This window comes from Nerophis lumbriciformis, linkage group LG01 (genome assembly GCF_033978685.3).
Source record: "Nerophis lumbriciformis linkage group LG01, RoL_Nlum_v2.1, whole genome shotgun sequence".
Taxonomy (NCBI): Eukaryota; Metazoa; Chordata; class Actinopteri; order Syngnathiformes; family Syngnathidae; genus Nerophis; species Nerophis lumbriciformis.
Genome location: NC_084548.2, coordinates 22,881,589 through 22,899,874, shown reverse-complemented (window position 1 = coordinate 22,899,874; position 18,286 = coordinate 22,881,589). Strand labels below are relative to the sequence as shown.

At 43.6% G+C, this 18,286-nt stretch overlaps 1 protein-coding gene across 1 annotated transcript in view; it reads right to left on the bottom strand.

Moving 5' to 3' along the window:
* chrm4a (cholinergic receptor, muscarinic 4a) overlaps window positions 1-18,286 on the bottom strand; it is a 128,244-nt gene that overhangs the window by 25,542 nt on the left and 84,416 nt on the right. Inside the window, exons 5-6 of the mRNA XM_061977262.1 lie at window positions 6,400-6,483; window positions 3,439-3,711 (exon numbers count right to left, since the gene is read on the bottom strand). Coding sequence (XP_061833246.1) covers window positions 3,439-3,711; window positions 6,400-6,483 — 357 coding nt within the window. The remainder of the gene's footprint in view (window positions 1-3,438; window positions 3,712-6,399; window positions 6,484-18,286) is intronic.

Below are 18,286 nucleotides of genomic sequence, written 5' to 3'. Positions count from 1 at the left end.
AGAAATGGGGCGTCCTACAGCAGTCTGTGAGTGTGGTGCTGAAGAACAAACAGCTGACCACATTTTAATATCTTCCCCCTTTATTGCCTTCCAAATGGCAATAAAGGACGTCATCGAGGGTTCCAACGGAGCTGTGTTTTTTAGCTTTAGCAGTTAGCAGCACACTTTGTCTGCTTTGACGCCAGCTCTTTTGAATCTTTTCACCGGTTTGTGTTACCTCTGCTTAATAAAGATTTTGAATGTGCTTCGATGGCTGTCATATCTTCTTGTTAACAAGCTGGGTATATTTTGGATGGCAAGTATGTCACTTTAATTATTGATTTGTTGTTAAATATTTCCATTGTGTATGTGTGCGTATGTTGTTGTCTGCTTTGTCACAGTGTGATGATGCCTCTTCCTATTTGATATAAAGTTAATTTTAGTGTGGCGCTGCTTGTTGCTTTCACTAGTAAAAATATATTTCCTGCATTTATCTTGCTGCGCTTATGACATTGTCTTGTTGTCGACATAAAACCACATCAAAAGTAACATGCCACTTTACATCAAGCTATCGCTAACGCCATTGTAACGAACCAAAAAGTAATTCATTAGATTACTCATTACTAGTAAAAGTCACGGCGTTACTAACGCCGTTGTTATATAATGCCATTATTACGAACACTGGTAATATGTGTGATTTTTTTTGTTTTAGACTTTAAACACTTGCTACAAGCTTAGCTTGAAATATATCAGAACAGCAGCATTGGTGGCTTGGTGTTGTCACACATGAGTGAAAATTGTGCCTTTCATATTCGTCTGTTCCACATGAATAGTACTTTGCATTTACATCACACGAGTTTTACATAGAAATATAGACCATGTATGTTTGAAAGACCTCCTAGATCAGGGGCGTCCAAACTACGACCTGCGGGCCAAGTGCGGCCTGCCGGCATCTTCAATTTGGTCTGCAAGACGATGAGTTGAATAAGGAAACTGGTCGATGGGGTGTTTCCCAAATAATTTGAATTATCTGACAATCTTATTGCTACAACTTTGCCGCCATTCTGTGGAAAACGTGAATAATTCAGGTCAACGACCACGAATTGTGAATTGAAGTGAATACAGCAGAGCTATTACTCATGACTCAATCCAGATCTTCGCTAGTCATAGCGCAAACAAAACGCAACCAACACAAAAAGTCAACGCGTAACACAACCTGCTCACTGAACTTAATGGAATTAAAAAACGTTCACGCACCAGAAAACAATTCAAATTCACACCCATTTAAACCCATTACACTGCGCGATGGGAAAAATGCTAAACATTTTCTATGGACTTAACCATGTGTGGCGCATTTTAGCTGCATGATATTTCTGCTTGATTACAAAACTTTAAGGAGGTCGTCACAGAAGTAAACAAGGTATGAGTTGAACTTTCACATACTCTTAGTATCCAATTACATTAATAACAGTATATATCCATTGTATTAATATAATCTGTACACACACACACACATATATATATATATATATATATATATATATATATATATATATATATATATATATATATATATATATATATATATATATATATATCAGTGACGTACAGTCACTGGAGGCAGGTGAGGCGGCGCCTCACCTGCCATCATTGAAAGAAAAAAAATGTAAAAAGAAAAAAAATTAATTAAATTGTTATATGTATCAAGTGATTATACTATAAAGTTATTTTCCATTTAACTTCACCAGTTTTAGATTATTTTTATTCAAAATTGCTGAATTTTCACATTTGCCGTTCAAATACTGAGAAGAGACGGTGCGGTGAACAGCAGCCAGTTGAGGCACGTCACTGCGTTGTGCCTCACCATGGATTGCGGACTCGGCTAACTGCTGGCCTGCTGTGCAGTGAGACCGTATTGCTATATGAACTATATTATACATTTCCATACTTTAGTTAGCTGAGGTATATAATGTACAGTGTATTTTGTCAACAACTGTATGTGTGTAACGTATTTCTTGTGCTGAGCGATCATAAAACGGCTGCAAAAGACGCACTGGCTGAGGCTCGCAGCAATCCCGCCTCCTGCACCCCCGCCGTAGAATGCACCCCCTGACGGGAGTGTTATATCAACTAAAGCCCACACTTAAACTTTCCACGTGCAAGATTGAATCTATTTAAAAAAGTTATTTCATAAGAAGCCAAAAAGTGCAAAAACAATAATGTTCGTGTTGGAGGAGTTGTGAATGACTGCAGGGCCACAACATTAGATACACCTGCAGACTGCAGGTGTATCTAATTCACAACTCCTCCAACACGAACATTATTGTTTTTGCACTTTTTGGCTTCTTATTAAATAATTTTTGTAACCTATTTTTATGGGCTTTCCTCTTTGTGATGTTAAGTTCCTGTTATGCGCTGTTATACAGTATATGCCTTGAGCTCTTATTTTGAAGGCGCTAAGAGCGGAAGTGATGACACGTTGGAGTGGAGCGGAGGTTTTTGAAAGAAGGTAAATAAAGTGGTCCTCGTGTAAACTGGAGCCTCCGTGTTTGTTATTTTGTAGTTTCATACAGTGTAGACGACATTTATAAACCCTCGGTTACACTTTTTTAAATAGATTCAATCTTGCACGTGGAAAGTTTAAGTGAGGGCTTTAGTTAATATAACACTCCCGTCAGGGGGTGCATTAATCCAGCACAACAGCGGCGCATAGACTTCATTTATAAGTAAAGGTAAGACCATAATAACATTTTTTTTATTAAATGTGCTTTTTTGTGTGCTACAGTTTGTATGTTTAAAGTTAAAGTTAAGTTAAAGTACCAATGTTTGTCACACACACACTAGGTGTGGTGAAATTTGTCCTCTGCATTTGACCCATTCCCTTGTTCACCCCCTGGGAGGTGAGGGGAGCAGTGGGCAGCAGCGGCGCCACACCCGGGAATAATTTTTGGTGATTTAACCCCCAATTCCAACTCTTGATGCTGAGTGCCAAGCAGGGAAGAATGCTGGTATGAGCTTTTAAACATAACCCGTTAACTGCTGCCAATCAAATGGTGAATAAGATACTCTTTAGGGTTCATATGTTTGTAAATCTGACTGTGATGAAGTCAGTGCCTCACCAGCCATGAACCTCACCACACGTCACTGATATATATATATATATATATATATATATATATATATATATATATATATATATATATATATATATATATATATATATATATATATATATGTGTGTGTGTGTGTCTGTGTGTGTGTGTGTGTGTATATATACTTTACATGGAGTCGGCTTTCGGCCCTCAAGCAAATTCATTTAGCCCAATGTGGTCCCCAAGTCAAAAACGTTTGGACACCCCTGTTTTATATTTCATATTTCCAATTTCCCATTAGCTCCCTCATAACTCAAAACCTTCTAAAAATATGATATTTTAAACTTAAAGAGAAAAAAAAACATACTTTCTTTTCACGGGCGGCCATTTGTCTTTTCCGCTTCATTTGGCTCCGAGCGATGCTTGCAAATTTTCTTGCAACTGTCCTGGGACGGCTGATTGGTATGGAATGGCTCTCTGCGCCCTCCACTGGCGGGACAATCTCAATAGCTGTGATACATTCATCTCCAGCATGCTTGGTAACAATCTTTATCTTGGACCACCTTGAGGTTGGGTTCATCTTGGACATAGAAGGATTTGAGACAGTTGTGCTTACTTGTGCTTTAGAATTGTTTGGATCCTGCAACAAAATTGTGAAAGGTTTGTTTTAATGCCAATGGTTGTTTGAAGTTTATTTCGAACATGTATACAATTTCAGTATGGTACATCACATATGTTCATTTTTTCTTCACAACATATCCAAAAAGGAGTAGGAAGAAGCAGAACTTTTTTAATCATACCCCTTTACTACCCCATAGCAAATCCGGTCTAACAAATGTTCACTTCCTGTTCTTTCTTCATTTGTACATCATTTACATGAATTCATTGTGAATACAAAAGTTATTTACTTAAATAGTTAAGTCAGTTATGATTCACATAATGAGATGTATAATATGTTATTTTTAATAATGTTCAATACGTTTGTCATAATTCTTCCTTGTATTTTGTAAACAATTGTAGTTTGAACAGTTTTTAAAGTGAACCAAATGAGTGTTTTTTTGGTTTCTTTGCTTAAACCCTTCCATAATTGAATTCAACATACTAATACACTAAAGGTTTTAAGAGTTGTATGTTCATACACGTGTTTTAAGTTAGATTTTCCTCTAAGGATATATTTCTCCTCTTTTGTTGAGAAGAATTGTTGTACATTCTTGGGTAGCAGGTTCGCTTTGTACACAATTTTAGCTGTTTGCAAATGCACCAAATGATTGAATTTCAATATTCTTAATTTAATAAACAAAGGTTTTTTTATGTTCTCTATATCCAACAACTATCTATTATTCTACTGACCTTTTTTGTAACACAGTTAGTGAATGAAGTGCACTTTTGTAATTATTTCCCCATATTTCTGCACAATAACTCAGATATGGTAACACGAGCGAGCAATAGAGAATATGAAGTGATTTTTGGTCCAGAACATGTTTTGCTTTATTCATTATTGAAATGTTTCTTGCTACTTTATTTTGTATATTTTTTATATGAGACAAATATGCTGATTGTTTATGGACATTTTAATATTGTATCAGAACGTGGACAGTGAGGAATTGATTTGGTGGCACTTTTTCTTAAAAGGGACTTATGATGATTTTTCTCTTTTATTACCTTTTTTGGGTCCGCTCATGAGCCATGAGAAGTCAGCTTTTCAACAATCCAACTCTCATGACTAATTGGATTGACGCAGGCTGAGGTCTGATCAACCTGTATAGTGATAAAAGGCTGAAACACCCTGTGATCTAAAGGAACACTGCTGACAAAGCATCCAAATTATAACCAAAGCCCACATGCCGAATTAGTGGATGCCAGAGATGTTACGATGCATAACATCATACCTATTCATAGCCAATGGCCAGATTTCACGCTCTGGTATCCAAACTGCACAAAGACACCCCCAATACACCCCCATTATCACGAAGATGACACTCTGTACCTGCACAAAGAGTATCTACACATTATGCTGTGTTTCATAATCTCTCTGATGTTGCAATAAATTGGATACTTTTGTTAAACAATGCCAAGTGACAAATCATAAGGTTCATGGATTTGGACGTATAGCATAATTTTTTGTACACTGTGTGACGTCACAGTCACAGATTAAGACGGCACCACTTTGACATCACTACGGGAATGTGTTGAAGAACCACAAGAAAAAACTGTAAGTAAATTTATCAGCGTCCTGTTTATTTTGTGTGAAAGGGGTTGTCTGCGTGTCATACCGCTAATGTTAATTTTTTATAAATATGAACACTGAATTACTAATTTTACTCGTGAGTTTAATCATATTTAATAATTATATCAAACCTGCTTACAGTTTACAACCTTGTCAAATGATATGAAAGCATGTGTTAATAACAAAGAGTATTATTTATTTAACACATAAACCTCAGATCAGGCTGATTTGAAAAATTAGTACTAAACAAATAAGTCAAAAAAGTCAATGTTGTTAAAATTATGTTGCTAAAATAAATAAACTAAATTAATAATTAATATCATTAATATGTTTCTTAACTAAATTGTCAAAAACATGTAAGTGCAAATGAAAATATAGTTTCAATTTTAGTCATAATTTTTACACTTAAGAAACTTCTTACGCTTTATCTCCAAACGTATTATGTATGTTTTAGATTGTCATTACTGCCACAAGTAGTACGGACCACAGCGGAGAAACAGATTTTTGTTGGCGGCCTTCCAATGGGTGCTCGCGGCCCAACAATGGGCCCTGGCCTGATGGTTAAGAAACATTGATTTATACCAAAGCGATGTGTGTTAAATGTAGATTAGAATTATCATAGGTCCCCTTTAAGTTTAAAAATTAAGGTTCAATCCATCAAATGCCTATACTTGCTTCCAAAAAATTGTAGCTTGAAGTTTCCCTTATACCTGGGCCTTATCAACCTTATGCAGCAGGTACCAAATGTTCACTTACGCAGAGGCAGTTCTGGGAGTAGCAGAAACTGAAAACATGAGTCAATACATCACTGCACAATATGCTTGGCATAGTTACTTGTTACAATGCACTCTGTTTTATTGCTGATCCCAAAAATGCATGTTCTTCACATCACTTCAGATTTTCAATTGTAGCCATCGCACAATTATGGCAATGCACTGTTACATATTGATTAATTTCCACATATCCAAAATTATTATCCCCAAAATATTAACACTATATATATCACAATATGATTACCATAGTAGAAACACATGTAAAATGAACATATTAAAAACAACAAGAAGTAGACAAAAGGCAAAAATAAAAAATGAAAACACCAACCTCAAGTATCACTTTATTGCTGGCTTTTGGTTCTGTTGGGTGTATAAATGCAGTGGACGAATCATTGGAGCTCTCCTTTTCCTCCTAGATGAGATAGATAGATAGATAGATAGATAGATAGATAGATAGATAGATAGATAGATAGATAGATAGATAGATAGATAGATAGATAAGTTTACCAAAACACTTTACTTTTCCATAACAAATCAGTAAATTACATCAACCACAAACATTGTTTCTTTAAACTTATAACAACATAACAAGCTTGTCGGGCAGCACGGTGGAAGAGGGGTTAGTGCGTCTGCCTCACAATACGAAGGTCCTGAGCAGTCCTGGGTTCAATCCTGGGCTCGGGATCTTTCTGTGTGGAGTTTGCATGTTCTCCCCGTGACTGCGTGGGTTCCCTCCGGGTACTCCGGCTTCCTCCCACCTCCAAAAACATGCACCTGGGGATAAATGGCCCTAGTGTGTGAATGTGAGTGTGAATGTTGTCTGTCTATCTGTGTTGGCCCTGTGATGAGGTGGAGACTTGTCCAGAGTGTACCCCGCCTTCCGCCCGATTGTAGCTGAGATAGGCTCCAGCGCCCCCGTGACCCCGAAGGGATTAAGCGGTAGAAAATGGATGGATGGATGGAACAAGCTTGTCTTCACACAAACAGAACAAAAAAATCCCTCTCAGTCCCCCAAAAATAACAAAAGTCTCTAAATTATCCGTCAAACTATAAAAATACCAAAACCTTAAGTGCTTGGATCACATTGGGGTTGCTACCCTTCTCCATTTGCTTCCTCAATGTGATCTAAATTGTCAATTTGACAGAACCAATTAAATCGTTTACCAGTGTACGCAAACCCTTTTTTGGAAAGGGTTGAAGACCCCCTTTGGTCACTCACCAACCTAAAGTGCCTTGCTCTTTTACCAGGTTACTTTGACAGACATCTTGTTGTTTTCCTACCAGTATGCTAATGTCATCTGCGTGTGCAGTCACCGTGGGTGGATGATGGGGATCCAGCATAACAAGACCTGCCAGCTTTTCTCTGAGTGTGCATGAAAGAGGTTCAGCCCAGTCTAATTCCACACTGCACAGGTATTGGCCTCTTTAGTCAACCAACTATGCAACCTTTACAGTGACCCAACCCAACTTAAAAAGCCTTCGCCAAACATTTAAAACATTTGTTTTAAGTGCAAAAAATGAATATTTGTGATCAAAAGCTTCATTCTTGGTCCAATGAAATAACTCCCAAATTTAAATCAAAACATTGAGATGTCCATCAAGTCTCTCACAAAAAATGTTTGTGCTTGCTAGGTTGGTGTTAAGAGAACTGCAGATGTAGAACCGGTACAACCTTGCTGCACTCACCCTGTTGTTGGTGACCTTTATCCATATGTTTTGTCTGGTCTGTGGATGTTTGGTCCGCCAAGCATCCAACAGATCCAGTGTGCCTGTCAGATTAACTAATGTCTGTGCTGAGGTAAACTGGGTTCTAAAGTGCAATTAAAATCCCCCCTGATAAGGACATTATTGCTGTAAAATTTCAATTATTAATTTTTAAGTTTGTTAAAAGCTGCAGTTCTATCTTCTCCATGACATGGACAGTTAGCTAAGGCTAAACATGCCTGTTTGTCTTTATTCAGACTATTTTCCACCTCTCTGGGTGATAACAATGTGATGTTGGCAGATTTGTTTATGAGCATCGCGACTCCTGTGCTTGCATTTGTGCCATGGCTAAATCAATCAATCAATCAAAGTTTATTTATATAGACCTAAATCACGAGTGTCTCTAAGGGCTGCACAAGCCACAATGACATCCAAATGCACACGTGCCCCCCACCAAACCCTCCAATCTGTCTAATCTGCCATTAGCGTTTGTGTCTCCTGCACATCAGTCTTTTTATGAGACAGGACCTCAGAAAGTAGCTGTTTTCCTCCTATCCTCCATTGATATTTATCAGAGATGGGACCAAGTCATTGTTTTGCAAGTCATAAGTATGTCTCAAGTCCATCCATCCATCTTCTTCCGCTTATCCGAAGTCGGGTCGTGGGGGCAGCAGCTTAAGCAGGGAAGCCCAGACTTCCCACTCCTCAGCCACTTCGTCCATCTCCTCCCGGGGGATCCCGAGGCATTCCCAGGCCAGCCGGGAGAGATAGTCTTCCCAGCGTGTCCTGGGTCTTCCCCGTTGCCTCCTACCGGTCGGACGTGCCCAAAACACCTTCCTAGGGAGGAGTTCGGGTGGCATCCTGACCAGATGCCCGAACCACCTCATCTGGCTCCTCTCGATGTGGAGGAGCAGCGGCTTTCCTTTGAGCCCCCCCCCCCCCCCCCCCCCCCGGATGACAGCAGAGCTTCTCACCCTATTTCTAAGGGAGAGCCCCGCCACCCGGCAGAGGAAACTCATTTCGGCCGCTTGTACCCGTGATCTTGTCCTTTCGGTCATAACCCAAAGCTCATGACCATAGGTGAGGATGGGAACGTAGATCGACCGGTAAATCGAGAGCTTTGCCTTCCGGCTCAGCTCCTTCTTTACCACAACGGATCGATACAGCGTCCGTATTACTGAAGACGCCGCACCGATCCGCCTGTTGATCTCACAATCCACTCTTCCCCCACTCGTGAACAAGACTCCGAGGTACTTGAACTCCTCCACTTGGGGCAGGGTCTCACTCCACCCTTTTCCGGGAGAGAACCATGAACTCGGACTTGGAGGTGCTGATTCCCATCCCAGTCGCTTCACACTCGGCTGCGAACCGATCCAGTGAGAGCTGAAGATCTTGGCCAGAGAAAGCCATCAGGACCACATCATCTGCAAATAGCGGAGACCTAATCCTGCAGCCACCAAACCAGATACCCTCAACGCCCTGACTGCGCCTAGAAATTCTGTCCATAAAGGTTATGAACAGAATTGGTGACAAAGGGCAGCCTTGGCGGAGTCCAACCCTCACTGGAAACAGGTCCGACTTACTGCCGGCAATGCGGACAAAGCGCTGACACTGATTATACCGGGAGCGAACCGCCACAATAAGACAGTCCGTTACCCCATACTCTCTGAGCACTCCCCACAGGACTTCCCGGGGTACACGGTCGAATGCCTTCTCCAAGTCCACAAAGCACATGCAGACTGGTTGGGCAAACTCCCATGCACCCTCAAGGACCCTACCGAGAGTATAGAGCTGGTCCACAGTTCCACGACCAGGACGAAAACCACACTGTACCTCCTGAATCCGAGGTTCACCTATCCGGCGTAGCCTCCTCTCCAGTACACCCGAATAGACCTTACCAGGAAGGCTGAGGAGTGTGATCCCACGATAGTTGGAACACACCCTCCGGTTCCCCTTCTTAAAGAGAGGAACCACCACCCCAGTCTGCCAGTCCAGAGGTACCGCCCCCGATGTCCACGCGATGTTGCAGAGTCTCGTCAACCAAGACAGCCCCACAACATCCAGAGCCTTAAGGAACTCCGGGCTTGCCACCGAGGAGCTTTTTAACTACCTCGGCAACCTCAGCCCCAGAAATAGGAGAGCCCACCACAGATTCCCCAGGCCCTGCTTCCTCATAGGAAGATGTGCTGGTAGGATTGAGGAGGTCTTCGAAGTATTCTCTACACAGATCCACAACATCCGCAGTCGAGGTCAGCAGAACACCATCCCCACCATACACGGTGTAGACATTGCACTGCTTCCCCTTTCTGAGGCGGCGGATGGTGGTCCAGAATTGCTTCGAAGCCGTCCGGAAGTCGTTTTCCATGGCTTCCCCGAACTCCTCCCATGTCCGAGTTTTTGCCTCCGCGACCCGGTACCTGTCTGCTGCCTCCGGAGTCCTATGAGCCAAAAGAGCCCGATAAGACTCTATCTTCAGCTTGACGGCATCCCTGGACACCAGCGGGTTCTAGGATTACCGCCACAACAGGCACCAACTACCTTGCGGCCACAGCTCCAATCGGCCGCCTCGACAACAGAGGTACAGAACATCGTCCACTCGGACTCAATGTCCAGCGCCTCTCTCGTGACATGTTCAAAGTTCTTCCGGAGGTGGGAATTGAAACTCTCTCTGACAGGAGACTGCCAGGCGTTCCCAGCAAACCCTCACAATGCGTTTGGGCCTGCCAGGTCTGTCCGGCATCCTCCCCCACCATCGCAGCCAACTCACCACCAGGTGGTGATCGGTAGAAAGCCCCGCCCCTCTCTTCACCCGAGTGTCCAAAACATGAGACCGCAAATCCGATGACATAACTACAAAGTCGATCATGGAACTGCAGCCTAGGGTGTCCTGGTGCCAAGTGCACATATGGACACCCTTATGTTTGAACATGGTGTTTGTTATCGACAATCTGTGACGAGCACACAAGTCCAATAACAAAACACCACTCGGGTTCAAATCCGGGCGGCCATTCTTCCCAATCACACCTCTCCAGGTTTCACTGTCGTTGCCAACATAAGCGTTGAAGTCCCCCAGTAGAACGAGGGAATCACCCGGGGAGCACTCTCCAGTTCTCCCTCGAGTGAATCCAAAAAGGGTGGGTACTCTGAGCTGCCGTTTGGCGCGTAAGCGCAAACAACAGTCAGGACCCGTCCCCCCACCCGAAGGCGGAGGGAAGCTACCCTCTCATTCACAGGGTTGAACTGCAACGTGCAGGCTTTCAGCCGGGGGGCAACAAGAATTGCCACCCCAGCCCGTCGCCTCTCACTGCCGGCAACGCCAGAGTGGAAGAGAGTCCAGCCCCTCTCAAGAGAACTGGTTCCAGAGCCCTTGCTGTGCGTCGAAGTGAGTCCGACTATATCTAGCCGGAACTTCTCCACCTCACGCACTAGCTCAGGCTCTTTCCCCCCCAGCGAGGTGACGTTCCACGTACCAAGAGCCAGCTTATGTAGCCGAGGATCAGACCGCCAAGTCCCCTGCCTTCGTCTGCCGCCCAGCTCACACTGCACCCGACCTCTATGGTCCCTGCTATGGGTGGTGAGCCCATTGGAGGGGGGACCCACATTGCCTCTTCGGGCAATGCCTGGCCGTGCCCCAGGCGCTCGCCATCGTGCCCCACCTCCGGGCCTGGCTCCAGAGAGGGGGCCCTGGTGACCCGCGTCCGGGCGAGGGAAATCCGGGTCCTTTGTTTGTGTTCTTCATAGAGGTCTTCAAGTCTTTGAACTCAGGACTACTCAGGACTTTCGTATTGTGAGGCACATGCACTAACCCCTCTGACACCATGCTGCCAGTTTTAGAAAAACCTTTCTCAACCAGCTATTGCAAGGAATTTAGGAATTTCACCATCTACGCTCCGTAATATCATCAAAGGGTTCAGAGAATCTGAAAAAATCACTGCACGTAAGAAGCTAAGCCCGTGCTCTTCGATCCCTCAGGCTGTACTGCATCAACAAGCGGCATCAGTGTGTAAAGGATATCACCACATGGGCTCAGGAACACTTCAGAAACCCACTGTCAGTAACTACAGTTGGTCGCTTCATCTGTAAGTGCAAGTTAAAACTCTCCATGGCAAGGCGAAAACCGTTTATCAACAACACCCAGAAACGCCGTCGGATATGCTGGGCCTGAGCTCATCTAAGATGGACTGATACAAAGTGGAAAAGTGTTCTGTGGTCTGACAAATCCACATTTCAAATTGTTTTTGGAAACTGGGGACGTCGTGTTCTCCGGACCAAAGAGGAAAAAAACCGTCCGGATTGTTATAGGCGCAAAGTTGAAAAGCCAGCATCTGTGATGGTATGGGGGTGTATTAGTGCCCAAGACATTGGTAACTTACACATCTGTGAAGGCGCGATTAATGCTGAAAGCTACATACAGGTTTTGGAGTAATATATGTTGCCATCCAAGCAACGTTACCATGGACGCTCCTGCTTATTTCAGCAAGACAATGCCAAGCCACGTGTTACATCAACGTGGCTTCATAGTAAAAGAGTGCGGGTACTAGACTGGCCTGCCTGTAGTCCAGACCTGTCTCCAATTGAAAATGTGTGGCGCATTATGAAGCCTAAAATACCACAACGGAGACCCCCGGACTGTTGAACAACTTAAGCTGTACATGAAGCAAGAATAGGAAAAAATACCACCTGAGAAGCTTAAAAAATGTGTCTCCTCAGTTCCCAAACGTTTACTGAGTATTGTTAAAAGGAAAGGCCATGTAACACAGTGGTGAACATGCCCTTTCCCAACTACTTTGGCATGTGTTGCAGCCATGAAATTCTAAGTTAATTATTATTTGAAAAAAAAAAAAAAAAAGTTTATGAGTTTGAAGATTAAATATCTTGTATTTGTAGTGCATTCAATTGAATATGGGTTGAAAAGGTTTTGTAAATCATAGTATTCCGTTTATATTTACATCTAACACAATTTCCCAACTGATATGGAAACAGGGTTTGTAGATGGCTAAAATACGCGGTGCTGCTGACCGCCGTCTAACGTTACGTTACTGTGTGTGATACATTGACTAACGTAACGTTATGTATAGGTACCTCATGCAACCCTGCTTAAAAAAAATCACTTGACAAAAAGTATGAATAAGGTAGCAAACTGCAGTGGACGCAACAGATTGGCGTGTTTGCAATGACATTATAACCATAGACATCTTATAAGTAGACGCAGCATTGGCTGCTGTGACGCAAGACATTCGGCCGCCATCTTGAAGTGGTGATGAGGAGCTGGTGAGCAGCCTAAACTAACAGTTGACAGGTAGAAAACAAAGATGCCGGGCTGGTTTTCAGCGTTTTCCTGCTCAAATGAGCGGACTGTTGAAAATAGGAATCGGGGGATTACTTTTCATAAGTGAGATTTAACATTAACGTACTATTGGTTGTATTTTGTGAAAAGAATATTACCAGAGAGTTGAGAAGGAGCAAAGATTTTCAATATTTGTATGTGAAAATCACAAAGAAATCTTCTGGGGGAGGATAACTCCCCTACAGGGGTTTGGTTTACAAACTTTCAGCCCCACCTAAAACAAAATTCACCAGCCGCCACTGATTATGATGCATTCTCATTTTAGGTAAAGTATAAGACAATACTTTCTTAACAGTATAATTGTAACCAGGAATAAGTCTTCAAGTAACAATATTCAAATAAAGATTGTAAAACAGAATTTGGTTTTATTCTGAATCCAGTGAAACAGATTGGTGGTTTTAGCTGATATAAAGACTTTCAGGTGATTATATACGTTTATGTTACGTATTTGGCAGACCTTTTTATCCAAAGCGACATACATAAAATATATATATAAAACAAGCACTGTAAACATTATCATTTAAGGGAAGAATGTAATACAAAATATCTGTCAGGACGTGGACTATGGAGTGATTGTTTTCCCGAGATGCAAGTGAACTTGGATCGGACAAGGCTTGAAGGTGGGTACATGATTTATTTTAAACACTAACAAACTACAAAATAGAAGCAAACAAAAGGCGCGCACAATTGCGGAGGTAAAAAACTTGGCGAATGAAAACAAAACTTGCACAAAGGCTGAAACTGTGAACACGAAATAAAAACACTTACTGTGGCATGGTACTGTGAACATGGCTTGATACAAGAGGATAGCAGGGTTAGAAAAGATATGACACCAGGACGAACAACAGAAAATGAAAAGCTTAAATAACACAGACATGATTAACAACAGGTGCGTGACTCAAAACAGGTGCGTGACATGACAGGTGAAAACTAATGGGTTGCTATGGAAATAAAAACAATGGAGCGTAAACAGAAACTAAAGAGTTCAATAACTAAATAAAACAAAACATGACTAAAACAAAACATGATTACACAGAAATGACAGAGCCCCTCCCTTAAGGACAGATACCAGATGTCCATATAAAAAAAACAACCAAAAAAACAATGATCAATAGTCATGGGAGGGCGGGTGGGGGACATGGCGGTGGGTCGCCAGACCACGTGTCCCCGTATCCACCAAGGCAGAGTTAGGTGGCGGCGACGCGTAGAGCGCCGCTGTACCAGACGAGGTGGGCGACCTGGGAATGGCCACATTCGTGGCCGACGAGGAGGTCGGCGACCCTGGCGTGGTGGACGCCCATGGAATGGCCACATCTGTGGCCGACGAGGAGGTGGATGCGTCGTCATCGTGGCAGGCGGCAAAGCTTGGCGTGGCACGTCAGGCGGCGAATCTTGACGTGGCTCGTCTGTCGGCAAAGCTTGGCGTGGCGCGTCAGGCGGCGAAGCTTGGTGTGGCGCGTCAGGCGGCGAAGCTTGGCGTGGAGGGTCTTGGTCTTGGTCTTGGTCTTGGTCTTGGCTTGGGTCATGGTCTTGGTCTTGGCTTGGGTCATGGTCTTGGTCTTGGTCTTGGCTTGGGTCTTGGTCTTGGCATGAATCTTGGTCTTGGCATAAATCTTGGTCTTGGCATGGCGGTGCTTGGTCTTGGCTTGGCGGTGCTTGGTCTTGGCTTGGCGGTGCTTGGTCTTGGCTTGGCTTGGCAGTGCTTGGTCTTGGCTTGGCAATGCTTGGTCTTGGCTTGGCAGTGCTTGGCGGCGTGGAACTGCGACTGGCGGCGCTTGGCCACGTGGAGCTGGTACCGGAGCTTGGCATGGTGCGGCTAGGCGTGGTGCGGGTACTGGAGCTAGTACCGGAGCTTGGCGTGGTGCGGGTACTGGAGCCTGCCGTGGAACTTGGCGTGGTGGAACTTGACGTGGTGCAGCGACAGGTGCTAGCCGTGGTGCAGCGACAGGTGCTAGCCGTTGAGCAGCTTGCCTTGGTGCTAGCCATGGAGCAGCTACAGGTGCTAGCCGTGGAGCAGCTACAGGTGCTAGCCTTGGAGCAGCTAGCCGTGGTGCAGCTACTGGTGCTAGCTTTGGTGCAGGTGGAGGTGGCCTAGCTGGGGGTTGCGGCTTGGCAGGCTGAAAGACCGGTGGTGGTGGCCGAACCGGAGGTTGCGGCTTCGCAGGCCGAAAGACCGGTGGCGGCGGCCGTGCTGGCGGCTGTGTCTTGGCCTGGTAATGCTGAGCCACCCCACCTGAACAATTCCCAGCACTAGCCCCCCCGTCAAGGAGCGGATACCAGACGCGCTCCCCGCGGTCTGGAACCGTTTTTTTGGGTGGGTGGAGGGAGGTCGAGGGGGGGGGGGGGGGGGGGGGGCTGAAACTTCCCTATATAAATTGTCCAAAAAGTCTATTTTGTACCTGAGATTTTGTGGGAGAAAAACACATTTTGTGTGACTTGAGTCCTGGGGGGGGGGCATGAAATTTGGGTGGCTTGTCTTGACAGGATCTAATGTTCAAAATCATATTTTGGTAGTGTTGAATCATGGTCATAGTATTAGAGTCTTTTGCTGCAGGTGAGTGATCAAAAGAAAAAGAGTTGAAAAAAAAATCCTGGTCTGTGACGTCATTTTGGAGCTGCGGAGCTGACAGCAGCCTGCTTCCGCCCGGAGTGGGAGGAGCCTGCGGGAGCGCTGCGTGCGGTCTGCTCGCCTTCCCTGACGTCCTCGGTCTGGAGCGGCGCTTCCGGGACTGTGGTGACGCAGCCCCGTCCTCGGGCCAAATGGATCTAATTGGAATAAGCTTGCCATTTGGCCCCCACGTCAGGTCTCGCTCCGCCATGGCTCCTAGCGACTCCCAATTTCCTTCCTCGACCAAATTCCTTGCGGGAAAGCGATTTGCTGGTGTCATAATGTCAGGACGTGGACTATGGAGTGATTGTTTTCCCGAGATGCAAGTGAACTTGGATCGGACAAGGCTTGAAGGTGGGTACATGATTTATTTTAAACACTAACAAACTAAAAAACAGAACCAAACAAAACGCACGCACAATGGCGGAGATAAAAAACTTGGCGAATAAAAACAAAACTTGCACAAAGGCAGAAACTGTGAACACGAATATGGAAACAAAAACAATGGAGCGTAAACAGAAACTAAAGAGTCCAATAACTAAACAAAACAAAACATGACTGAAACAAAACATGATTACACAGACATGACAATATCAATAAAAAGTGTCAAGACAGAATACACTATCTGCTTCTGCAGCAACAGAGATACAGGTCCCTAAGATATATAGATATCTAATGTATTCATACATTGTTTATGTAGGATATACGCATGTACTGTATATAAAACCTAATCATATTGTTTCTTGAATTTAAAAATAGCTGACCGTTTTTTTGATCTCGGAGGTCTGGTCACTTATAGCATATAATAATATTCTATTACTGTTAAGCAAACTATGAATAATAAAACATGCCAAAACATGTGTCCTTTATCATAGCTACACGTATGACAAAAAAATGCGTGAATATCAGTGGTATTCAGTGAGGTAAGATGAATTAAATGCGCTGACAGTTCATTGCTCCTGCCAAATGATTTGCACTGAGTGGAGCGGATCACCACTCCAAGATGGCGGCCACGCGTCTCGTCAGCGCCAGTAGGCAGTAGCGGTCGATGCTGCGTCTACTTATAAGATGTCTATGGTTATAACGTGAGAAGTGAGTTAACAGCCTCACTCATTTAACTACATAGCAAATAAAAGTTACGTTACTTAGCCAAAAACATTAGCTTACATTAAAAACTTACCCTTCTTTGTGCAAATTCAAATGTCGAACGAAGTAGGAAGTTGTTGCGTCTCCGTCTGTAATCTTCGAACCGCATGTTGTGCATACTGAAATTAGTTTTTCGTTGACCAACTTGTAGTTTTAATAACCGAACGAAACTATTTTTGGCATAAGTTTTCCTTACTGGCGCGTTGTTTGACATTTCTTCTTCGTTGGTTGTCCTGCAATTTGATTGGATGAGAGCTGTGGGATGAAAACTACGTGGATCTAATTTGATTGGATGTTGAACTGACAGGCATCACATACGCTGACAGACACACACGTACATAATGAAAGATACGGAGCGTTCCTGAATAACTTTTTAATCTTTGGGTTTTGGGGAAAGTAGCAAGTCTTGTCAAGTCAAAAGGCTCAAGTCCAAGTGAAGTCACAAGTCATTGATGTTAAAGTCAAAGTCGAGTTGCAAGTCTCTTTACATTTTGTCAAGTCGAGTCTAAAGTCATCAAATTCATGACTCGAGTCTGACTCGAGTCCAAGTCATGTGACTCGAGTCCACACCTCTGATATTTATTGCTACTACTGTAAGAGTACCCATAATGTGAAAGAGTGAGAGAACAGACAAGCACATCAGAGAAGAAAGGCAGTAGAGATGAAGAAAAGCTGGGTGCTGCATGATTATTTAAAATGTTTGAGAGTTTTTTTCTCTTTTCTGAGAGGTGCCAGGTGTTTATCAAGGTGCGCGGCAAATTCTGAAGTGTTAGTTTTACGGTGAAAATTATTTTGAGTTGATGGGTGTTGATTTCTGTGTCATGTTAACATGTGCAGTGATTACATCACTGTAAGGGCAGTGCTAATTTAGCGAGTTGAAAGGAAGTGAAGTGAAGTGTGAAGTGAATTATATTTATATAGCGCTTTTCTCTAGTGACTCAAAGCGCTTTACATAGTGAAAACCCAATATCTAAGTTACATTTAAACCAGTGTGGGTGGCACTGGGAGCAGGTGGGTAAAGTGTCTTGCCCAAGGACACAACGGCAGTAACTAGGATGGCGGAAGCGGGGATCGAACCTGCAACCCTCAAGTTGATGGCACGGCCACTCTACCAACCGAGCTATACCGGAAGCTATAAAGGAAACACTGCTGGCGGAGTTAAATAGGTCACACCTGACTCTGGGCTCACGTTTATGGCAATGAGGGTTTTTTGGGGTTTTGTTTTTTCCCTTGGCCTCAGTCTGGACCCTCTCTCCAGGGGCCCAGGCTTAGACTGATTTTTTTTTTTTTTTTTTTACTCACCCCCCCTTTCCCAGCATTTACCTTGTTGGCAGACCCGTCAGCGATCCTGTTCTGTCTCCCTGTAATGTTTGTCTGCTTTTGAATGGGATTGTGCTGAATATCTTAATT